We start from the raw sequence: 25,356 nt of genomic DNA, 5'->3' as shown, positions 1-25,356 counted from the left end.
AACCACTGGATCTCCAAGGAAGTCCCAGCCACACGTATTGGTCAGCTGGCTGTGCGTCCAACTGCAGAGGAGATTCATTATGACCCCCAGGAAGGGCCCCCAGTGAGGACAGAAAAGTTCCTGTTTTTACAGAGTGAGACACAGATGTTTGTCAACATTTCTGTGTGTCACAGCCAGGCCAGAAGCTTCCGGCTTGGAAATAGTCCTGATCCCATTGCCTCATCTCTGCAGCCCCTAACTCTCAACAGGAGGTACATTTACTTACTGAAGCAAATCATCAGCATTGATCACCCTTCATGCAATGTCATACTTTCTTATTACTTTTCGCATGTCCTGCCGCTCCCTACAGAGGCAGCGAGACATTGCATTTAGGGACTGGAATGAAAATACTTGCATGCTCTGCATTCCAAACCCTTGTAGCAAACATAATGCTCACATTAACGGCTCGGTCAGATCCTGCCAACAACTGTTGGCACGTACTTGTTGTGAATATGGTCCCATGAAAAGTCTCATCTGAGAACATTAAGCCAAAAAACCTGGGCCCTAAAATCGCATGTGCGGAATGATCCCTGCTTTGTAGAGACGTGTGTGTTCATGAACGTGTCAGAGCAGAGTGAAACAGCTTGGAGTAAACACGCTGTGATGGTGACGTCGATCGTCTCAGGTGGCTGCAAGATTTGGGTGCTTTTAACTGTCTGTCTGTGTTTCTGCACCATCCAAGTTTTCTAAAATATGACTTCTTCCTTAAAATTATCAAAAATTTCACCTTGTTTGTATTATAGAAACAAACTTTTATTTGCTTTAGGATTTGGTGACTGGAACATTTATAAAACTGGTGTGCTTTAAATTGAACTCACGGAACTTCCCTGGCAGTCCAGTGGCTGAGACTCTGTGCTCCCAATGCAGGGGGCCCGGGTTCGATCCCTGGTCAGGGAACTGGATCCCACATGCTGCAGCTAAAGATCCTGCATGCCGACAGTAAGACCCAGCACAGGCAAATAAGGGCTTCCCTGATGGCTCAGCCAGTAAAGAAGCCACCTGCAATGCAGGAGACCTGGGTTTGATCCCTGGGTTGGGAAGATCCCCTGGAGAAGGGAAAGGCTCCCCACTCCAATATTCTGGCCTGGAAAATTCCATGGACTCTATAGTCCATGGGGTCGCAAAGAGTCAGACATGACTGAGCGACTTTCACCTTCACAACCAAATAAATAAATAAAAATAAGCATTTAAAACATAATAACGTGAACTCAGATGTGAGTACATTAAGTTCTGTGGGCCTTAAATCTTGTGTTGTCCCCAGTGGTGGTAAAAAAACACTCAACCCTGGTCCCAGGCACAGTTGGGGAGCAAATCACTTAAGGGGCCTCTGTCAGTTCAGGGGGTATAAAGGTGTGAAAGTGTGATCGCTGGTCTACTTTCTCCTCTTCTCTGCTTATTTCATTTCATGTCCTTGCTCAGAAACACTTACTGGTCTCTGGGAGACTTTTGAAAAGTCCAGGACCTCTTTGATCTGATATTCAGCTGAGAATCTCAACACACAAGTTTGAGTTTAATGTCTCTGTAAATAAGTCTATAAAACTTTACTTTTATAGATGTATTTATTTGGCTGGGTTTTCGTTGCTGTGCATGGGCTTTCTCCAGTTGTGGTGTGTGGGCTTCTCCTTGCGGTGGCTTCTCTTGTTGCTGAACAGGGGCTCTGGGTGCTCAGGCCTCAGTAGTTGTGGCCCATGGATTCAGTTGCCCCACGACATGTAGGATCTTCCCAGGCCAGGGATCGAATCCGTGCACCCTGCATTGGCAGGTGGATTCTTAACCCTTGGACCCCCGGGGCGGGGGGGTCCTGTAAATAAGTCTTTAATCCAAGACTGTTTTCTGCATGTCCATGGTCTTCTATTTCTAAAAAATGCAATAACTGCCCACCTCAGATCCACTCACACAGCATGAGGGACTATAGGGCCCACTTGGAACCTCATACCAGCTCACTATCTGAAAAGGAATCGCAGACCTTCCCAAACAGGGGTCGAGCACTTTTGGATGTGTGGAAGCATGTTCCCATGCGTTATTTCAGGTTTGCTTCCAAACTAGAAGAGGGATTATATTTATCCCATGTTAAAGGGGGAAATGGCACAGAGAGACTTCCCTAAGACCATTGGGGGTTTGCGGCAGAGCCAGGACTAGGAGAAAAAACTTTCTGTGCTCGGGCTTTATCAAAGCTCCCACAGTGCCAAGTGTCTCTTTTCAAAATCTTTCCCAAGGGTACTGGGACCCTAAGGAGTATTGTGATAGTAAACATCCTAATACTTATATAATATTTGCTAGGTAAACTTTAAATACATTAACTCAGTCCTCACTGCAATATAAGAGGTCAGTATATTATGACTTCCGTTTTCAGTTGAGGGGACTGAGGCTTTGTGAATTTGTCATACTGCACCAAGTAGTAGCTAGTGCTCTTGCCCAAGGTCCCAGAGCTAGGACAGGAGCCAGCCTAGAGCCAGAGTTCATACTCTTGACCACTGGACAGTGCAGTCAGGATCCCCTTTCCACCTGTGAATGCCCAGGGTGACTAGGGCCAAAGATGACAATCCTAGGGATAAGAGCCGTGCAAAACTTGCAGAGTTTGAAGTTATGTGTCTTGTATTATTTAAACAAGAAGAGTACTGTCCTACTTCCTTGTGGAAAGAGTGAAGAGAATGGAGAGGAGCAATAAAATGGAAACACTTTTGCTCAATAGCCAGACACGTTTGGAAGGTTCTAGGAATTTACATCTGTCCATGTTTCCAACAAAGATCTTTTCACCTTTCTTCCGCCTGGCTGCTAAGGAGCTTGGACTGCAAGCAGCAGCAGCCAACTTGACTACCTTTAAAGGAAAGGAATTTATTTTAAGGATATAGTTGTTTACAGAATCAGAAGAAAAGCTAAAAACTCAAGCTTGCTGTGTTAGCTTTTACTGTGTTACAAAGCACCCTGAAAATTAGTGCCTCCCTGCAAAACAACCATTTGTTCAAGATTAGCTCAAGATTCTGCAACTTGGCAGTCTGGGCAAGCTTGAGCTGTTCCCTGTCTAAGCAGAGCTGACTGATCTCCTTAGGGGGTCATGCATGCATCTGTAGTCAGTTGCCTGGTTGACTTGGGTAACTTACTTCTTCAGCTGGTCACTCATCCCCCTGCAGCCTCATTTGAATGATGATCTCTGGGTTCCAAGTAGAGCAGAAGAGGACAAGTGGTAGCTCACCAGCACTTTTCAGTTTTCTGCTAGCAATGTATTTGATCTAGACTAAACCAAGTCACGTACTCTGTCTCAAAGTCAATGCGGCGGGGACTGCCTGAGAGCATGGTTAGAGAAAAGATTCTGTGGCCATTTTTGCTATCTCCCAGAGATGGTCAGGTTAGTCCTTGGACTGCAAGGAGATCAAACCACTCAGTCCTAAAGGAAATCAACCCTGAATACTCATTGGAAAGACTGATGCTGAAGCTCCAGTACATTGGCCACTGGATGTGAAGAGCCAACTATTGGAAAAGAGCCTGATGCTGGGAAATATTGAAGGTGGAAGGAGAAGAGGGCGACAGAGGATGAAATGGTTGGATGGCATCATCGACTCAATGGGCATGCATTTGAGCAAGCTCCAGGAGATAGTGACGGACAGGGAAGCCTGCATGCTGCAGTCCATGGGGTCAGGAAGAGTCGGACACAACTTGGCAACTAAACAACAACAGATGGTCAGGACCTCTGTGCAGACTCTTCAGGCTGTGTCCATTTGAATAACAGCTCCCACCATTTTCCTGCACTTGAGTTAGTCCATTCAAAATTTCCAAGAAGAATCTGACTTTGCTTGGGTCATATGCCTCCTGGGTGGAGTACCTTGATTGATACTCCAGGAAGACCTGCATGAGAGGAGAAAAGTTCAGTTGCAATGTTGTTACCCCAAGTAGCCGGGGAGGGATGCAGGGGGCAGGTAATAATACAATATTCCTTCCCTGTATATTGCTCACTGTATTGACTTTGCTCTTCCCCTCTGAACCATGTGGGTTGACTTTTCCTCTAAGACTTCATTGAAAGCAATAGTGTCAACTTGTTATTTTAACAATAAGAGATTTAAAGCATTTAATTCAAAGACATTTGCTATAAAGCTAGTGGTGACTTTGGCATAGGTCAAGATCTCACAGACAGCCCCTTTTATTAATCTTTTTTAAAAATTTATTTATTTTTAATTGAAGGATAATTGCTTAATAGTATTGTGTTGGTTTCTGCCAAACATCAGCATGAGTCAGCCGTAGGTATGTCCTCTCCCTCTTGAACCTCCCTCCACCTCCCTTCCCAACCCACCCCTCTAGGTTGTTTCAGAGCCCCGGTTTGAGTTCCCTGAGTCATACAGCAAATTCCCACTGGCTGTCTATTTTACATATGGTCATGTATGTTTCCATGTTACTCTCCATACATCCCACACTCTCCTTCCTCCCCAACCCCTGTGTCCATAAGTCTATTCTCTATGTCTCTGTCTTCACTGTTGCCCTGCAAATAACTTCACCAGTACCATTTTCCTAGAGTCCATATATATGTGTTAATATACAGTATTTGGGGCTTCCCTGGTAGCTCCAGGTCCCATCACTTCATGGCAAATAGATGGGGAAACAACAGAAACAGGGAGAGACTATTTTGGGGGGCTCCAAAATCACTGCAGATGATGACTGCAGCCATGAAATTAAAAGACGCTTGCTCCTTGGAAGAAAAGCTATGACCAACCTAGACAACATACTAAAAAGCAGAAACATTTCTTTGCCAACAAAAGTCTGTCCAGTCAAAGCTATGGTTTTTCCAGTAGTCAAGTATGGATGTGAGAGTTGAACTATAAAGAAAGCTGAGTGCTGAAGAATTGATACTTTTGAACTGTGGTGTTGGAGAAGACTCTTGAGAGTCCCTAGGACTGCAAGGAGATCCAGCCAGTCCATCCTAAAGGAGATCAGTCCTGAATATTCATTGGAAAGACTGATGTTGAAGCTGAAACTCCAGTCCTTTGGCCCCTAATGCTAAGAACTGACTCATTGGAAAAGATTCTGATGCTGGGACAGATTGAAGGCGGGAGGAGAAGGGGATGACAGAGGATGAGATGGTTGGATGGCATCACCGACACGATGGAGATGAGTTTGGGTAAACTCCAGGAGTTGGTGATGGACAGGGAGGCCTGGCGTGCTGCAGTCCATGGGGTTGCAAAGAGTCAGACATGACTGAGCGACTGAACTGAATACAATCTTTGTTTTTCTCTTTCTGATTTACTTCACTCTGTATAATAGGCTCTAGGTTCGTCCACCTCATTAGAGCTGACTCAAATGCATTCCTTTTTATGACTGAGTAATATTGTATTGTATATATGTATCACAGCTTCCTTATCCATTCATCTGTCGAACATCGAGGTTGCTCCATGTCCTGGCTATCGTAAGTAGTGCTGCAGTGAACACTGAGGTACATGGGTCTTTTTCAATTTTCGTTTCCTCAAGGTTTATGCCTAGGGGTGGGATTGCTGGGTCATATGGTGGTTTTATTCCTAGTTTTTTAAGGAATATCCATATCCATACTGTCTTCTGGAGAAGGAAATGGCAACCCACTCCAGTACTCTTGCCTGGAAAATCCCACGGACGGAGGAGCCTGGTAGGCTGCAGTCCATGGGGTCGCTAAGGGTCGGACACGACTGAGCAACTTGGAGCCTGGTAGGCTGCAGTCCATGGGGTCGCTAAGGGTCGGACACGACTGAGCGACTTCACTTTCACTTTTCACTTTCATGCATTGGAGAGGGAAATGGCAACCCACTCCAGTGTTCTTGCCTGGAGAATCCCAGGGACGGGGGAACCTGGTGGCCTGCCGTCTATGGGGTCGCACAGAGTCGGACACAACTGAAGTGACTTTGCAGCATACTGTCTTCTATAGCGGCTGTATCAATTTACATTCCCACCAACAGTACAAGAGGGTTCCCTTTCCTACACACCCTCTCCAGCATTTATTGTTTGTAGATTTTTTTTGATGCTTGCCATTCTGACTGGTGTGAGGTGATATCTCATTGTTTTGATTTGCATTTCTCTAATAATGAGTGATGTTGAGCATCTTTTCATGTGTTTATTGGCCATCTGTATGTCTTCTTTGGGGAAATGTGTGTTTAGGTCTTTTTCCCACTCTTTGATTGGGTTGTTTGTTTTTCTGGTATTGAGTTGTATGAGCTGCTTGTATATTTTGGAAATTAATCCTTTTCAGTTGTTTCATTTGCTATTATTTTCTCTCATTCTGAAGGTTGTCTTTTCACCTTGTTTATAGTTTCCTTTGCTGTGCAAAAGCTTTTAAGTTTAATCAGATCCCACTTGTTTATTTTTATTTCCATTACTCTAGGAGGTGGTTATAGAGGATCTTGCTGTGATTTATGTCATCAAGTGTTCTGCCTACGTTTTCCTCTAAGAGTTTTATAGTTTCTGGTCTTACATTTAGGTCTTTAATCCATTTTGAGTTTATCTTTGTGTAGGGTGTTTGGAAATGTTCTAATTTCATTCTGTTACACATAGCTGTCCAGTTTTCCCAGCAGCACTTATTGCAGAGGCTATCTTTGCCCCATTGTATATTCTTGCCTTTTTTGTCAAAAATAAGGTGTGCATAGATGTGTGGGTTTATCTCTAGGCTTTCTATCTTGTTCCATTGGTTTATATTTCTGTTTTTGTGCCAGTACTGTACTGTCTTGATGATAGTGGCTTTGCAGTATAGTCTTAAGTCAGGAGGATTGATTCCTCCAGCTCCATTCTTCTTTCTCAAGACTGCTTTAGCTATTCAGGGTTTTTTGAGACAGCCCCTCTTTCTAGCATTGCTATATGTTTATTGGGCACCAAGAGTATAGCCAAGAAAGAGACATCAAAAGACCAGAATTGTGATAGTGAGGTTGAATAATCTTTGGCCCTGGCAGCAACTCTCCAACAGTTATTTGTTTAGATGAATTTTATAATTTTTGCAGAGTTGGAAGACTGATTTTAAAAATTCCTAGAGAGCAAGGTGGGTGATGATCAAATCAAGCTTAACCAGGTTCTATGCAACATGAAAAGGCTGAGATATAGGTTATTAGCATGGCCACCAGGGAGCTGGAGCATTTATGATTCAATTATTGCCCAAAAAAAGGGAGAGCTTCAGAGAGTAATACATCCTTCTTATTTGCCAAAGTACCTTTCCCTTTTGACTGACAACCACGACCATATTTCTGGTTACAGTAGCCCACTCTGACAGAGACAGGGAAGAGGTGATATCTGTGTGTGTGTGTGTGTGTGTGTGTGTGTGCGCACCCATGCTAAGTATTTAAAATATGCCTAGTGCACTGATCCAATCTTCTCTAAATGTTTGGTCATGTCTCTCCAAATGTTTGATCATGAGCCTCTGATATTTGTATATTTATAAACATACTATATTATAAATGTATTTCTAAATTACAAACATACTAGATATTTTAGTGTATGTTTTCTAACATAAATGAAAAAATAGAAGTGTTTAAAGGATGTCTTAAAAAGTGAACAAAAACAGAAGTTCTGGTATTTTCTTCTCATCCCCAAGTGGCTCATTCAGTATACATACTTGGGTGTACTCCTCCTCTTTAGGGCCCGCTGCTCTGGAACACTAAAACATCTTAGACTCAGCCTGCAATTGCAAAGGCAATTCTTAGTACCAGAGGGTTAATAGCAAGTTTTATGTCCTGTCTTGACCAAAGTGTACTCATGACTTAGCACTCCCCTTATGTAGCTGATTCTAGTGCTGTTTTGTGATAATCAAGGTGGCTTTGTGAATGCAGACTCTCACATCTGTTGTAATTCCTAAGCCTTTGCAATAATTGTGGAAAGATTTGGATTCATGGAATCATAGCCCGAGACAAATATTCTTCTTTCTTTCTCCACCCCCCTTTCCTTTGATAATGATAAAACTTCCAAGGCATTTGTTTCTCCCTGCTTCTCCCCGACCTCCTTTTTTTGCTTCTTTAAGAGCTCTGAAATAATGATAATATTTACATATTTTTATCATGATTGCTAACATTTATTGTGCTGTGGACCAGTTAACTTCACTGTCCTTTATTGATCTCACTTATCCTCACAACACTACAAAGTGGGTGCTGTTAATTCCCCTTAAGAGTTGATTAATATGAGGCTTAGAGAAGGTTCAGTAACATGCCCAAGATCGCAGTTTTCCAAAGCAAGGCCATGTCAGTCTGACACCAAAGTCCTTTACCTTCTCTGCAGGGTCACAAATTAAGTGGTGAGGATGAGCATGGGGCCAGGAACTCAAGCTGGCATTAGTATAAGGCACTCTGAAGCTATGTTTTCTATTACAGACCTTGTGTCCACCCAGGAGACCCCGCTGTTCATATGCTAGATGGAGAGGGTGCTGGGGCCAGCCAGGACGGGCTCTGAGGGTGGGTGCGAATCACCTGGAAGGAACATTACACTCCATTTGCCTTTGAGGTCTTCAGAAAAGCTAGATAGGTCCAAGAGTATAAATAGATCTCTACCTGCTAGAATAAATCTATTGGCATGGTAGAAATTAGTTGTTTGCTGTTTTTCTAACAGATTATTTTAACTTAGGAGCTTCTCTGGGGTCTCAGCCAATAAAGAAACTGCCTACAACAAAGGTCCATCTAGTCAAGGCTATGGTTTTTCCAGTAGTCATGTATGGATGTGAGATTTGGACTATAAAGAAAGCTGAACACCGAAGAATTGATGCTTTTGAACTGTGGTGTTGGAGAAGACTCTTGAGAGTCCCTTGGACTGCAAGGAGATCCAACCAGTCCATCCTAAAGGAGATCAGTCCTGGGTGTTCATTGGAAGGACTAATGTTGAAACTGAAACTCCAATTCTTTGGCCACCTGATGCAAAGAGCTGACTCATTTGAAAAGACCCTGATGCTGGGAAAGATTGAAGGCAGGAGGAGAAGGGGATGATGGAAGATGAGATGGTTGGATGGCATCACCGACTCAATGAGTTTGAGTAAACTCCAGGAGTTGGTGATGGACAGGGAGGCCTGGCATGCTGCAGTCCATGGGGTCGCAAAGAGTCAGACATGACTGAGCGACTGAACTGAACTGAACCGTGCAGGAGACCCAGGTTCAATCCTTGGGTCAGGAAGATGCCCTGGAGAAGGCAATGGCAACCCACTCCAGTATTCTTGCCTGGAGAGCACCTTGGACAGAGGAGCCTGGCAGGCTACAGTCCATGGGGTCACAAGAGTCGGACACAACTTAGTGACTAAACCACTGTTTTAATTTACGTTTTCAGTTTGTAAATTGCACCTACCACCAGCCTGTAAGAATGTCTCCTTTGATCTTGGTAACTAAAAGGGAGCTGGACAAGTAGTGAAATGAAATCAAATTACTCACCTCAAATTCAGTTGAAAAGAAGTGACTTACTGCATACAGGAGCTGTTTAGTTATTTTACTGTTGTTGCCATTGCTGGAAAATTTACATCGAGAGCAATGAGCTTTGCGTAACATTGGTGCAAGGGGATCATTTGTACAGATCCTTCCAGCTTGCAGGGATTGCCCCTCATCTGGCTATGAGTGACCTTAGTCCAGCTGATTTATACCCTCCATCCCCAACGGACCTCTTGAATTCCTTCCAGAAGCCGCCCTATAGCCTAGCAATGTTATAAACTGGAAGATAAGCTTGATACAGACTCAGTCAGAATGCCCGCTCTTCTCATTCCCAAAAAATACAGTGTACACAAGCATATAGAATCATGCTTGAGAGGCCCCAGCTCTGTTTCTTTACCCCCTGACCAAATTTAGTGTCTCCTGTAGAAGTAGCACTTCCCATCCTTGAGGTTCAGAATGATCAGACGTTGAACCTGGTCTGCAGTAGAACAGTTCTGCTCTGGAACTGTTTCAGGACTGGGAAGGGAAAGAGGGGCTGACTACGTGTACTCACAGTGTATAAACTCATCCTGGTTGGATACTTACAAGCAGATGACACTCCCGTGCTTCCCCCGCAGAATAAGGAGGAAGAGGTCCATGCTCATGGTGCAGGTGCTCCACGTCCCGGACCGTGGAAACCAGAGTTAGAAGTATTATATGCAAAGAAGACGCCGAGTCCCAGCTCTGTGGGGGCCCAGACTGAGTGGCCGGACATTTGTTGTTGTTCAGTCTCTAAGTCGTGTCCGACTCTTTACGACCCCGTGGACTGCAGCACGCCAGGCTCCTCTGTTCTTTACTGTCTCCTGGAGTTGGCTCAAATTCATGTCCATTGAGTCGGCGATACTACCCAACCATCTCATCCTCTGCTGCCCTTTTTCTCCTCCTGCCCTCAATCTTTCCCAGCATCAGGGTCTTTTCCATTGAGTCAGCTCATCACATCAGGTGGCCAAAGTATTGGAGCTTCAGTTTCAACATCAATCCTTACAGTGAATACTCAAGGTTGATTTCCTTTAGGATTGACTGGTTGGATCTCCTTGCAGTCCAAGGGACTCTCAAGAGTCTTCTCCAACACTGCAGTTCAAAAGCATCAGTTCTTTGGTGCTCAGCTTTCTTTAGGTGCTTCCTAATCCTTCACACATCTGGTCCTTTTCTGTCTCTCACTGTTGCAGTAAGACATGGTAAAGGTAGTGAGGTATGACATTACCTTCATCAGAAGAAGTTCCAGGATTTGGGGAGCAACCTACAAAACCTGAAACCTGATTTTTACCTGTTCGTATAAGACGGGTGAGGCTCTTAGAAACTGAGATCTCTGACTAAATGTGACAGCAGGGTTCAGTCCCTTTTAACACTGCTTTAGGATGTGCTGATCCAGCCTCGTTTTTCACTAAAATCCAGGACCTTGACTGCACTGTTGCCCCTCTCATGGGTTCACTGATTCCTTGGAGCTTATGAGCATCCTGGGTTGTGGCTGGGGTGTGTCCTCACGTGGTGACCAGGTGAACAGTGAGTGAGGACGTGGGGGCACACACAGGTGAGACTCCCAGGGTGGCAATGGGGCAGGCAGTCCTGATGAGCAACCTGTCCTGAACACACTAAGGGTGTGGGCACTTGTCACTGTTCTGGGAACTTGCCCTGTGCCCCTCTAGGCAGTCCTTTCCCGGGTCCCCAGCCCTGGCACTTGCAGGGCAGAAGAACTGTGCTCAAATCAGAGACAGGATGGACACCTTTTTTTCCCTTGCCCCTCCTATATGTTCTCCTTGACAGTAACACCTGGGTGTTACCCCTTTTCTTTTTCGCTCCTGAACCAAAAGAGCCCTTTCCACTATCTTGTCACGTCATAGAAGAGCATGATGGGTCAGTAAGCAGAGAGCTTCACAGACTGTCCAAAAGGGCTCGCACCCTGGAAACTCCTCTCGGTTCACTCCTCTTTGGTGGGCTCTGAAAATAGTTTAAGGTGGGAGGGAAATGCAGGAGGCATTTTTGCTATGGCAATGAAGACATAAATAAAACACGGATTAGGTTAGGTCATCAGGTAGCATCACTAGTTAAGTCTCTGAGATGCCCTGATATATAAAATGTTAAGAGACTAATTTATAAAGTGGATTGCCAGTTTTTCAGTTTACCATAGATACTGGAATCTAGCCCTGCCCCTCTGCCTAACTTTTTAAAATCTGGTTCTAAATATTTGGGTTTCCCAGGTGGGTCAGGGCTAAAGAACCTGCCTGCCAATGAAGGAGCCACAGGAGATGAGGGTTCAGTCTCTGGAACGAGAAGATCCCGGAGGAGGCAATGGCAGCCCACTCCAGTATTCTTGCCGGGATAATCCCTCTGCTGGGGAACTGAAGTTGGCCCCTTCAGACAACAGCAAGGTGTTACAGTGGGATCTCTGCCCAGGTGGGTGTTAGAGAATAGAGCCTTCATCTCAGACAACATGAGAAGCCGGTATCAGAAAGGCACATTAAGTCAGAGAACCAGTAAGCCAGTTGAGTTGGAAGTTTAGTTGTCAGAGGAAGAAGCCATGAGCAGGGATCCAAAGTGCTGAGTGTTAAAGAAGGCATGGGGAAATGGGGAGTGGTAAAACCAGGAAATGTTTAGACGTGCATACGTGCATGGTCAGTCATGTCCAACGCTTCGCAATCCTATGGACTGTGGCACTCCAGGCTCCTCTGTCTATGGGATTATCCCGGCAAGAATACTGGAGTGGGCTGCCATTGCCTCCTCCAGGATCTTCTCATTCCAGGGACTGAACCCTCATCTCCTGTGGCTCCTTCATTGGCAGGCAGGTTCTTTAGCCCTGAGCCACCTGGGAAGCCCAAATGTTTAGAACCAGATTTTAAAAAGTTAGAACAGATTAGGTAGGCACACCCAAAATACTGGGGATGTTCCTGGGCCATTCATCAAACTTGAAGTCTGATGCTTGCTTTTATGAGGGAAAAAAAATGATAAAACATGTTAGCCCATCTTGAAGCAGGGAGGGAGGTGGCACAGTGAGCTGTACCAATCATTGGAAGGTGCTCAGTACTGCTTTTTAGTCCCTCTTAGCAAATGCTGAATAAAAACCAGAACCTAGTGTGAAATGATAGCGATTCTGTCGAGTGGTGGTAAGTGGTAGTTTGACGAACTCACTTCTTTACTTTGAGATATCTCTGACTAGCATCCAAACATCCCCTTTCCAGGACAATGAATGCTAAGGACAGATAAACAGACTCAGACCCTCTGACTCCCCTTTTTATCAGTGTATTGCGGTGACTAAGCAGGTCTCAGCTTATTTTCTCCACGTTAAGAAGCTCCCCTGATAAGGTTTAAATGAATAACTCCTTTCTCTCACCCGTACACCTTCACATATCAGGGGATGACTTCGTGCCAAAAGGCTTCCCTCTGTAAATGTCAGTCATTGTTTAACTTCTTTTCTCCCACTGAACAGTGCTCTTAAAAAGTTGTGTGTCAAGATAACTCTTGCCAATCTCAAAGGTAAATTAACCAGATTTTAACTTAATGAACAAGCGTTAAGACAATACCAGAGTTAATGAATATAAAATTAGGACTTGACTTTCAGTTTCATTTTAGGCAGTTGACTTAAACTCACTGAGTGTCAGCCTTCTCAGCAAAATGAAGGAGTCAGGTTTTATTATTTCTAAAATCCCTTCAAGTCAGAAAATTCTGTGTTCCTCTTCTCGCTAGAATTGATGCTTTTGAACTCTGGTGCTGGAGAAGACTCTTGAAAGTCCCTTGGACAGGAGGGAAATCAAACCAGTCAATCCTAAAGGAAATCAACCCCGAATACTATAGGAAGGACTGATGCTGAAGCTGAAGCTCCAATACTTTGGGCACCTGATACAAACAGCTGACTCATTGGAAAAGACCCTGATGCTGGGAAAGATTGAGGGCAGAAGGAGAAGAGGGTGACAGAGGATGAGATGGTTGGATGGCATTACCAATTTAATGGACATGAACTTGGGCAAACTCTGGGAGATGGTGAGGGACAGTGAGGCCTGGCATGCCACAGTCCATGGGGTTGCAAAGAGTCGGATACGACTTGGTGACTGAACACACACACAAGTATTTAGGTGCCCACTGTTCATCCAAGACTGGTCATGCAGTATATGTTCTTGTGCAACAGTAACTGTTACTGCAATAATGTATTTGTTTTGCCACTGCTCATAAATTCCAAGGAACAGCTCTCAATAAGTGTTTTACACTTGAAATTGTGTTTAATAAATTAGGTTAACAAATGGGGGAGGAAGATGGCCAATCTCATCTGCTGTTTTCAAAAATATCATAGAATCTTACCTTTTCCCCCCATAGTGCTTACTTTTTCTGCAGTTTGGTGGTTTTGATTGCCATTGTAATCAATTAATTTACTCTTTGGGGAACTTAAAATCGATTGTAGTCTAGCATCAAAAGGATCCACCATTTCTTTTTAGTTTACATCTGTAAAGGCACTAAGGAAGCTCTTCAGTTCAGTTCAGTTCAGTCGCTCAGTCGTGTCCGACTCTTTGCGACCCCATGGACTGCAGCACGCTAGGCCTCCCTCTCCATCACCAACTCCCAGAGCTTACTCAAACTCATGTCCATTGAGTGATGCCATCCAACCCTCTCATCCTCTGTCGTCCCCTTCTCCTCCTGCCTTCAATCTTTCCCAGCATCAGAGTCTTTTCCAGTAAGTCAGTTCTTCCCATCAGGTGGCCAAAGTATTGGAGTTTCAGCTTCAGCATCAGTCCTTCCAACGAATATTCACAACTAATTTCCTTTAGGATAGACTAGTTGGATCTTCTTGCAGTCCAAGGAAATCTCAAGAGTCTTCTCCAACACCACAGTTCAAAAGCATCAATTCTTCGGCGCTCAGCTTTCTTTAGTCCAACTCTCACATCCATACATGACTACTGGAAAGGTACTGGAAATTCTCCCTGTGGTGTAGAATGAAAACCTAACCCTCATCCATGGCTTTTATTTAGCAGCAGCCCAACTCCTAATACCCCTGGAGAACGCAATGGCAACCCACTCCAGTATTCTTGCCTGGAGAATCCCCATGGACAGAGGAGCCTGGCAGGCTACAGTCCATGGGGTCGCAAGAGTCAGACACGACTTAGCGACTAAACCACCATCACCAACTCATAATACTAAAAGTAATTTGGAGGTAGCGAGTGGAAGAGAGAGTAAGTAAAGTGAAGCTGGATTTTTGGTTATATATTAATAAGTCAGTAAAACAGAATTGTGGATGATAATGTTGTTCTGAAGATAATGCGTTTTGCCTGTTTCTTAATTGGAGAAGGAAATGGCAACCCACTCCAGTGTTCTTGCCTGGAGAATCCCAGGGACGGCGGAGCCTGATGGGCTGCCGTCTATGGGGTTGCACAGAGTCGGACATGACTGAAGCGACTTAGCAGCAGCAGCAGTGGAGAAATTTGCCAGACTTTCCCCTCCCCTTATTGTTTCCAGTACCAGCCACACCAGTCACAAGTGTCTTAGTAAAGATCTAACTGCTGCTTTATCTACACAGACTACAGCAAGGCTCTTGGTATTCTTTCTCTAAGGTCAGTTAGTGGGAGGCATAAAGATACATTTTGACCTTTTAGTATTTCTTTATTTTGTAAGCAATACAGCATTTTTGAAAGATGAAAAGACAGGTTTAGAATTTCAAAAATCACTTCTTACCCCACATATTTGTTTTCACATCAAAAAGCTTTTTAACATGTTTATACACTTTATATCATGAGTATATATCATTCTAGCAGCAGCAGCAACAGTAGGTATAGCAGCCAACATCTAATGAACATTTAATGTTTGCCAAACACAATTCTAACATTTGGATTAATTTTTCTGAGCAACCCTGTTAGGTAGGATTTAATATTTTCCTAGTTTCATTGATGGGAAGGCTGAGACACAGAAGTTAAAACAACTTGCCCAAAGTCATATAGCTAATAAGCTGCAGATATGGAATTGAAACCCAGGCAGTCTGACTCTACATTGTGGGCTCTTGTTATTTACTCAATAATATAGATATCATGATCAGCTTCCATGTGAGTTAACATCATCAATAGCATCATATGACGGATGCTTGGGATTCCAGTTTAAGGATATAACCAGTCTCCTATTAGTGGATATTTAGAAAGTGAAAGTGTTAGTTACTCATTCATGTTTGACTCTTTGTGACCCCATGGAGCGTAAACCGCCAGGCTTCTCTGTCCATGGGATTCTCCAGGCAAGAATACTGGAGTGGGTAGCTGTTCCCTTCTCCAGGGGATCTTCCCAACCCAGGGATAGAGCTTGGTGTTAATAGGGGAGAATTTTAAAAGTAGTATTTGGCAGTCCTTAGATTCACCTCAAGAAATGCTTTATTTTCAGATGAAAGTATGAACCACCGTGACCCTCTGTGAACTATGAACCAATTTTGCTTTTCATCTAGAAAAGTGCTTTTATTATTTTTTCCTTATAAATGATTTTGTAGAAAACCAAATTCTCATTTTCAGAAATTTGACCTATTACACTACTACCATCCCCAAAGATGGATTTTTAAAACAGTTTGCAATCATGGAAGAAGAAGATGGCAAAGAAGAGGTAGCTTTGTAACCATCCTTTGGTACTATTTAATGAATATAGAATCTCTAGAAATTGATCTAATTTAAAAAATTTGCCTCCAAATTTGAAGATGTGTGTGTGTTAGTCGCTCAGTTGTGTCTGACTCTTTGCGACCCCATGGATTGTAGCTCATCAGGCTCCTCTGTCCATGAAATTCTCCAGGCAAGAATACTGGAGTGGTTGCCATTTCCTTCTCCAGGGGATATTCCCAACTCAGGGATCAAACCTGGGTCTCCCTCATTGTTGGCAAATTCTTTACCATCTGAGCCACCAAGGAAGCCCCACATTCAAAAATAACTTCATTTAAATTATATTATGAGTCTAATGCTTCAAAACTGTCTAGTACTTGGTGTGATTTCAAGTAACTTGGCTTAAAATTCAAAGACTTACTGTAAGAAAATTAAGTTATCTTCAGTGGACACAAAGGCCTTTTTTCCCTTTTTTTTTTTCAGTTTGGGAGAGGATGGTAAGTGCTATTTTGGGGACAAAATTCCCAACAGAAGAGAATCCTTTGGCAGCAAGCATAAACAGCTTTGGCAGAATCCACCCTCTAAGTGCAAAGGACTTAGGGCACATTTGAAGCTTGGGAGTAGTCCTGAGCTCCAAGGCAGAAAGGATCTCCTTGGTACAAGGGGTGAGTCAGCACCAGACTGTCTGAGTGGAAATACTGTCCACAAAAGCTCCATAGAGCTGCTTCATTAGAAAGTGATACATTTTGTGATGCATCCCCTTCCCTAGGGAGGTTCAGTTACTATTTCAAGGAAGTGATTATATTTTACTCAGGGCCACATTGTTCCCTTAAGCCTTCATTACAATCACCACAACAGTAATAATAATAATAACAATAGTAATAGTAGTAAAATATGTCCTACAAACCTCGATTGTTTTCTGATTCTTTTCCCTTCATTTTCCAGAAAATAAATCACTTATACACCTACAAAAGTAGATTAATGATTAATTTGAAGGAGAGTCTCCTCTTTAATTTTAAAACGCTTTGAAATTTTTTTGTGATGCCGTACATATAGAAAATACTTTTTGCTCATTTTATTTCTGGGTTGAGTGTGGGTATGTATGTGTGTGCATGCATGTATTCAGCTTACATTTTCAAACTGATGCTTTCAGTAGAGATAATCACTATTTGTTTGAATAAATATACTTTGAAAGATGGATGACAGGTAGCCATCCCCTCCACGTGTAATTACATGTTTAATTATATGTCACATCGCTGATTTGGTGTGACTGGGTATGACATTCATGAAGATTTAGCAGGATGGTAAGAAAACTCAGCCGTTTGAATCTTCATTTCTCTTTGCATCCCAGTGTCTGGAGGTGGAAACAGCAGGTGGAATGGTGGCAGAGATCCCCGTACACATTTCTCTGGCATGAGAACAACATGAGAAGCCGGTATCAGAAAGGCACATTAAGTCAGAGAACCAGTGAGAACAGAACTGCTCCAAAGCAGAGGTTCTTTTCTCACTCATTCAGTCAACAATCCTTTACTGCATATTGGCTCTATGCCAGAGACTGATTTGTTTACTGGGACATTCTTGCATCAGAATCCACTTCTGGCTTTGTAAAGGCCTCATGCCCCTCTCCCGTCCCACAACCACAGCAGACACACAGGGTCATAACTAAAAAGGTTTGGATTTTTCCTGCCTTGAAACTCAACTTTGCAGTTCCTTCCTTGAAGGCCCTGCAAGAGTGGAGTTTTATTTATAATAATCTTTTTTTTTTCTTTATAAAATAAACCCCAAGATGGAAAAATATTTTAGAGAAAAAATGAGATTAATATCAGGAGCATTTTCTTATGTTTCTACAGACTTGTAAACATTTTAATGGCTACATGTTATTCCACTGTGTGCCTCAGTTTCCTAACATTCACCTCAAACTTGGTTCACAATTTGGATTCATTTCCTTAGGGTAAGATTACTAAGTCATTGTAAGACCCTTAATACAAACTACCAAACCATTTTCAGAGAATTTATAGCAACTTATGGTCTCATTGAGGATCTATTTACTGTTTATATTATAGCACCCTTACCCTCATCAAATACTAAAACTTGGAAAATCCTCACTTTATTTTTAGGGGGTTTAATTTTCATTTTTCTTATTACTAGTGAAACTGAACATTTCCCATGTGGTTATTAGACATTTTTGCTTTCTCTTTCCTGGGTTGTCTATCTGTCCTCTGCCTGTATGTATTTCAAGTTTTTATAGTTTTCTTATTCACTTGCATATGAAACTTATTTCATATTAAGGATGTTAGCATTTTGTCTTTAGTATCTATTGACCACATTTGGGTAAAAATCCCTCCAATTACATTATTCACAGTCGTATCATCACTTAGAGCATATGGCTTGTTTTGTTTAATGTGATCAGCTTTATATCATTTTACGTAAGAGGTGGTTTTGATGTTTAAAAATTAAGAATACATACATTAGTGTCAAAAAGAAAAAAAAAACCCTATTCCAGAAACTTCTATAAAATATAGTAGAATGTATAAGAGTTAAATTGTGACGGACCTGGGTTCTATCAGTGCTTCTGTACTGACGTTTGTATTCTTACTGCATTTAATGTATGGCCCTCTGGTGGGCTTCCGTGGTGGCTCAGATGGTAAAAAATCCGCCTGCAATGCGGCAGACCTAGGTTCAGTCCCTGGGGTCGCAAAGAGTCAGACACGACTGAGCGACTGCTACTTTCTCTGGTGTGCTTACTACAAAACTGTAAGAGCTGTGCCAGGCTAAACACTTGAGACAGGTAATGAACTGCGTTGGAATTTATTGGATTCCAGATAAAATTCTAGCAACATTCCCTCGTGCCCTGAACAGCAATCCCTCATGTGTTCTCCTTTTCCTTTCAGACAATTCCTCCTCTCTTCAGGAGGATGAAGAGGTAGAGATGGAGGCCATCAGCTGGCAGGCCGGCAGCCCGGCCGTGAACGGACACCCCACCCCACCAGTGACCTCTGCGCGTTTCCCCAGCTGGGTCACTTTTGATGACAATGACGTCAGCGGCCCTTTGTCCCCCATCACGTCTCCTCTGAAGCCAGAAACACCGCCTCTTGCCTCTGTGACCCCAGATGGACCTTATAACTCAACAGGGTCATTTAAGAAGCGGGAGCGGCCCAAGAGCACTTTGATGAACTTCTCCAAAGTTCAGAAGCTAGACGTGTCCTCCGTAAGCCATCCGCCTGCCGTGCCCGAGGCTCCACCTTGGAGGGCCACCAATCCTTTTCTGAATGAGACGCTGCAGGATGTACAGCCCTCCCCCATCAACCCTTTCCGGGCTTTCTTCGAGGAGCAGGAGAGGCGAGCCCAGAACAGTTCTGTGTCCAGTACCCCAGGCAAGAGCCAGAGAGATTCCCTCATTGTCGTCTACCAGGATGCCATCAGTTTTGATGACTCAAGCCGAAACCAGTCACGCTCGGATGCTGTGGAAAAACTCAAGCAGCTCCAAATTGAGGATTCTGACCACTTAGGGGGTGCGACACTCCCTGATGATGACCCAACCGCCTGGGCTGAGCTGGATGACCACCCGGCAGGCTCCGAGCAGTCCCCGCCCAGGGACGGGTGGCCCATGATGCTTAGGATCCCCGAGAAGAAGAACATCATGTCCTCCAGGCACTGGGGACCCATCTACGTCAAACTGACGGACAGTGGTTACCTGCAGCTGTATTATGAGCAGGGCCTGGAGAGGCCATTCCGTGAGTTCAAGCTGGAGATGTGCCATGAGATTTCCGAACCCCGGCTCCAAAACTACGACGAGAACGGTAGGATCCACAGCTTGCGGATAGACCGCGTCACCTACAAGGAGAAGAAGAAGTACCAGCCTAAACCGGCCGTGGCCCACTCGGCCGAGAGGGAGCAAGTCATCAAGCTGGGCACCACCAACTACGAGGACTTCCTGAGCTTCATCCGAGCGGTTCAGGACCGCCTCATGGAGCTGCCGGTGTTGTCAACGGAGCTGAGCACCGTCGGCCTGAACTACCTGGAAGAGGAGATGACGGTGGACGTCCAAGATGAATTCTCTGGCCTCGTGAGCAAGGGAGACAACCAGATCCTGCAGCACCGTGTCCTGACACGGATCCACGTGCTGAGTTTCCTCTCGGGCCTGGCCGAGTGCCGGCTGGGTCTCAACGACGTCCTCGTCAAAGGGAACGAGGTGGTGTCCCGCCAGGACGTCGTGCCCACCACCACCACCAAGTGGATCCGGCTCCACGAGTGCCGCTTTCACGGCTGCGTGGACGCGGACGTGTTCCGCGGCTCCCGCGTCATCCTCTTCAACCCGCTGGACGCCTGCCGCTTCGAGCTCATGCGGTTCCGGACGGTGTTCGCCGAGAAGACCTTGCCCTTCACGCTCAGGACGGCGGCGAGCATCCACGGGGCGGAGGTGGAGGTGCAGAGCTGGCTGAGGATGTCGGCGGGCTTCTCCTCCAACTGGGACCCCCTCACCCAGGTCCCCTGCGAGAACGTGATGGTCCGCTACCCTGTGCCCAGCGAGTGGGTGAAAAACTTCCGCAGGGAAAGCGTCCTGGGGGAGAAGTCTCTGAAAGCCAAAGTGAACCGCGGGGCAAGTTTTGGCTCCGCGAGCGTATCCGGCTCTGAGCCTGTCATGAGAGTCACCCTGGGGACCGCCAAGTACGAGCATGCCTTCAATTCCATCGTGTGGAGGATAAACCGACTGCCCGACAAAAACTCAGGTAGGCAGCGCTCCGTCTTCTGTGAGAGCCGCCACACCGGGGCGAAAGAGCCGGGATCCAAGTGCTGCCTTCTCTTCCCCTGCGAAGCGCTGGTTTTGTGCCATGTGAGGGGAACGGTGATGGGGAGGGATGGGGGAATGGACGGCCAGAAAGCACAAGTTATTTGAGCCAGGTTAAGTCACAAACCTGCATGACCCAGGTCACTCCATCTTTTTATTCCCCTACCTTCTCCACACTTCTTTCGTGAAAGGATGCGTTATTATTCTCAGTAGGGTTGCCAAGCACATTTCTAAGACAGCTTATGAATTTGTTTTCTGACTCAAAGTTTTAGCTGGTGTTGGAAGCAATTTTTTTTTCTAGACCCTAGAAGCCTTCTGGGATTTGAAGAGTTGTTGTTGTTGTTGTTGTCATTCAGTTGCTCAGTCGTGTCCAGCTCTTTGCCATCCCATGGCCTGCAGCATGCCAGGTTTCCCTGCCCGAGTGCAGGTCCAAGGGCCAGTTGATGGCCAATCGTGTACACTGTAGGTGGGGAGTTAGATTTATGATTCCAGCAACCCTGTGCAAGGCCTGTCAATCATAATGTCCCAAACTTAGAACTGGGATGTGGGCATGGGGAAGGGGCCTCCCAGGGCTTCCCTGGTGGCTTAAATGGTAAAGAAGTCTGCCTGCAATACGGGAGACCCGGGTTCAATCCCTGGGTTGGGAAGATCTTCTGGAGAGGGGAATGGCTACCCACTCGAGTATTCTTGCCTGGGAACTCCATGGACAGAGAAACCTGGCAGACAGTCCATGGGGTTGCAAAGAATCGTCCATGACTGAGCAACTTTGAGAGAGAGAGAGAGAGAGAGAGAGAAGGGGCCTCTGATCAGACTGCAGACAGCCAAGACCTAAAGGTCCAGGACTGGAATGCTACCTGACAAAAAGTAAGGGAAGGAGTGTTTGATCAAAGGAGACAGTTTACCAGCCCTTGCTGGCGTGCGCACAGTGAGCAGGGGTGCTTGTGTGCTTGGATGAGCCCGAAGGCGATGGCTTTCCTCTTGGGTCCAGTGAGATTTGGTGGAATGACAAAACTAGGGAGTGATCAAACCAGCTCTAATAGTTATATTTCTTAGAGTAAGTCTGGGTGATCCCAATGGCAGGCAATAAGCCCATGGTCCTTTAAACTACTTCTCATTTGTAATAAACAAAAGTGGGCATTTTGGCCAACAACAACAACAAAAAATGATTGGAAAAACTGTTGGTTAAGTTTTCCCTTATGCAGATATTCTTTATTCCTTTCTCCCTGTTAAATCGTAACAACGTAATTAGAGTCTTCATTTCCTGTTCGGAGTGCAGAGTGGCTGTGTTTTACCCTACATGCAATATGACGTGAAGCCAAGAGGCAATATGATCTGGTTGGCTCCGCTGGCGGGCCAGGCGGTGGACACACACCAGGCCTTTCTGTGTCCGACGCTGGATGGAGCGGCGCAGACTCAAGAGACAATTGGGCTTCTGTGTTTGAGGCTGGACTGGCCACCCTGTTTGTAAATGGGCAGGATTTTTAAAGCCTCCCTCTCTGCGCCTGCTTATTCACTTCTCTGAGGCCAGCACGGTATCACCTGGCTGACAGCACCATGACTTCTGTCTCGGCCCATGTGAATTGATGGCGGAGAGAAGAGGCCCTCAGCTCTCCTGTGGCACGGATGCCCCTGAGAAGAGAGCTAGGGTCACAGGGGGAGATCGCTGTTTAACCTGCTGGAGGTGTAACATCAGAAAAAACAGGGCCTCAGGTTTGTGTTCACCGGGATTTTCAGCTCTGCAATTTACTAAGCATGGATTCAGATCACTTCCTTACGGAATAACTGGATTTTCAAGCTGGAAGGGACCCTGGGGATGACTTAGGCAAACCTCTTCCTTCCATAGGTGAGAAAATTAAGGACCAGGAGTGATGTGACCGATCACATCCAGGGTCTTTTTTTATTCTTGATCCCACCACTGCCTCTCGGCAGGTCATACAAAACAGACACAAACTTGAAGTAACTTCCATTATGAGCACAGGGATTTGCAGTTTCCTCACATACCTCCTTTGCTTCAAAGTTCCTTCTCTCAAATATTTAAAGGTACCACGTGAGGGGCTTTATAAGCCGCGAAGACTGGCTTCTTTCAGCAAAAAGAGAGAAACTGTCGGGAAGATACAGGTGGTCTAGGAGAACTAGAGGAACAAGCAGGCTTCAGAAAGGATAATCCTGGAAGGCAGGAGCTGTGGAAGGGGACCTCAGGCTGCAGCCATTGGGACAAACTCCCGCAAGCTGTTTCGTGTCACTTTCCAAGGCTCGAGGGTGTAACGGACATGACCGCCAAGATGACACGCAGTGCTGGGGAAGAATATTTCTCAGAGAGAGAGAAGAGGAAAAAAAAAGATTGTTACCAAACTCAAAAGGGAGTAGATACAGGATAGGGAATAAATAGTCCTCAAGCAACAGCAAATAGTTTCCTTAAGGCTTCCCAGGGCAGGTGGTACTCAGCAGGCTCAAGGCCAGGTCAGTGCAGCCTATATATCGCATAGGTTATTTCCAGATTACTGGCACCTTACTGGTGAACAATTGTTAAAATACTGGACACCGTAAGAATATCTGGGGATGCCTCTCACTTAAACCGACCCCCGCCCCTCCTTCAATTACTGATTTGCTGTCATGGTTGTATGTTTTTAGAAGTGAAATGCCCCTCAACCCAGAGAACTTCTTATTCTACTTCTGGCCAATGGTATATTTCTGTATCGGTTCAGGAAATTAATAGCACCCCATTTCTGGCAACTGGAAATGTACAGGATCTGAATTCTAGTCTGACTGCAGGGTCTTACCATTGCTGGTGTTCTGTGTTCTGAGCCCCCTCCCTTCCCCATCCGGGGCTCCATCCATGAAGCCAGAGAGCTGGTGATGCTCTATTAGTAACAGTCGCCTTTCTGAGCTCTTCACTCCGTCTAGAGATAGCTTTGGGAAGGTGCCTTTGTAAGGCTATTTGTCAGAATCCTCACATCTCTGCAGTGGAAGAGGACTGAACCTCTGCTCGTGTATCCCACTTGCAGTGGGCCTGCAACCCTAGCTCCAGGAGGCGGGATGGTCAGACCAAGAGGCAGCCAGCACCCCAAGCCTGCAGTCACAGCAGGGCCATCCCAACAAGCCTGCAAAAGGCTAACAAGCCCCCCACTGGATTCCTACATGGCTCCCACCAGCAGGGCCCGCCCATGTTCTCCCTCTCACCCTAATCCCAAGGGTTCCTGATTCCTAGAAGGCACCCAGAACAAGTTCTGTGCTTTCCCAGGCTGTCTGCTTGGGAACAAAACATTCTATCCTGCACAGGTAGCTTTCTTTGCTGGAATTCCAGTTCTCGTTAGATCAGGTAAAGAGGAAACAATTCCAGTAGGGCTCCCCTTCCATGAGATATAGCAATCTGAATTTTAATGTTAAATTTTCTCAACGTCATTGGAGTAAGATGACATAATCTGTGAGCTAATTAGTTCATTACTGTGAAACTATACTAGCTTTCAAAAGTGTGCTTCCCTGTCTGTTGGGCTTCCCAGGTGGATCAGAGGTAAAGAATCCACCTGCTAATGCAGGAGATGCAAGAGATGCAAGTTCGATCCCTGGGTCGGGAAGATCCCCTGGAGTAAGAAATGGCAATCCACTCCAGTGAAAGTGAAAGTGTGAGTCACTCAGTCGTGTCCGATTCTTTGTGACCCCATGGACTATAGCTCGCCAGGCTCCTCTGTCCATGTGATTCTCCAGGCAAGGATACTGGAGTAGGTTGCATTCCCTTCTCCAGGAGATCTTCCAGACCCAGGGTTCGAACCCAGGTCTCCTGAATTGCAGGCAGATTCTTTACTGGCTGAGCCACCAGGGAAACCCACCCGCTCCAATATTTTTGCCTAAAAAATTGCATGGACAGAGGAGCCTGGTGGGCTACCAACAGAGGAGCTTGCTGGTCAGAGTCCGATATGGCTGAGCACACAGCACATCTGTCCACAAGCCCCAGCATCCATTGGTTGATGCTAGAACTCAAGAAAGAATGTTGTTTTCATAGAATTTGCTGTGAATCCTCTTTGGTGGGGTGAGAAGAGGAGGGTCAGTTTTGTGGAAAGTTATGATTTTCAATGTTCCAACAATATGTAAATAAGGGTGATGAGATAAAACTGTTGTAGAGGTTGCTATTGAATTAAGAAACTCCTATATCTACTTTGTAATGAAGTGAAGTGAAGTGAAGTCGCTCAGTCGTGTCTGACTCTTTGCGACCCCATGGACTGTAGCCTACCAGGCTCCTCCGTCCATGGGATTTTCCAGGCAAGAGTACTGGAGTGGGTTGCCATTTCCTTCTCCAGAGGATCCGGACCCAGGGATCGAACCCAGGTCTCCCGCATTGTAAGCAAGACGCTTTACCGTCTGAGCCACCACTTTGTAATGATCTAATAGCAATGTATTGAGAGGAGTCTAGGATATGATTTGGAGTCAGTTAGATATGAATTTTACTCCCAGTACTACAGTTTAATGGCTGTGACCTCAGGCAATTTACTCAAACCTTTCAGAGAAATCTCAGTTTCCTCTTTTATAAAACAGCGTTATTAATACCCAGCTCATTAAGAATGAAATTAGATAATGCTTTTAAGTGTTTAGCACAGTCTCTGGCCTGTAA

At 45.2% G+C, this 25,356-nt stretch overlaps 1 protein-coding gene across 11 annotated transcripts in view; it reads left to right on the top strand.

Annotated features, from left to right (window-relative positions):
* Positions 1-25,356, top strand: part of STON2 (stonin 2) — a 167,509-nt gene that overhangs the window by 131,267 nt on the left and 10,886 nt on the right. For all 11 annotated transcript variants that reach the window (XR_014059647.1, XR_014059646.1, XR_014059644.1 and 8 more), the window contains one exon: positions 18,853-20,691. Coding sequence is in view for 5 of the 11 variants with exons in the window: in XM_081510622.1 (XP_081366748.1) it covers positions 18,853-20,691 (1,839 nt within the window). In the remaining 6 variants the exon portion in view is untranslated. The remainder of the gene's footprint in view (positions 1-18,852; positions 20,692-25,356) is intronic.

The sequence above is a fragment of the Giraffa tippelskirchi genome, chromosome 7, assembly GCF_054371585.1.
Source record: "Giraffa tippelskirchi isolate mGirTip1 chromosome 7, T2T-mGirTip1v1.2.pri, whole genome shotgun sequence".
In the NCBI taxonomy this organism is placed as follows: Eukaryota; Metazoa; Chordata; class Mammalia; order Artiodactyla; family Giraffidae; genus Giraffa; species Giraffa tippelskirchi.
This window is presented reverse-complemented; position numbering and strand designations above follow the sequence as displayed.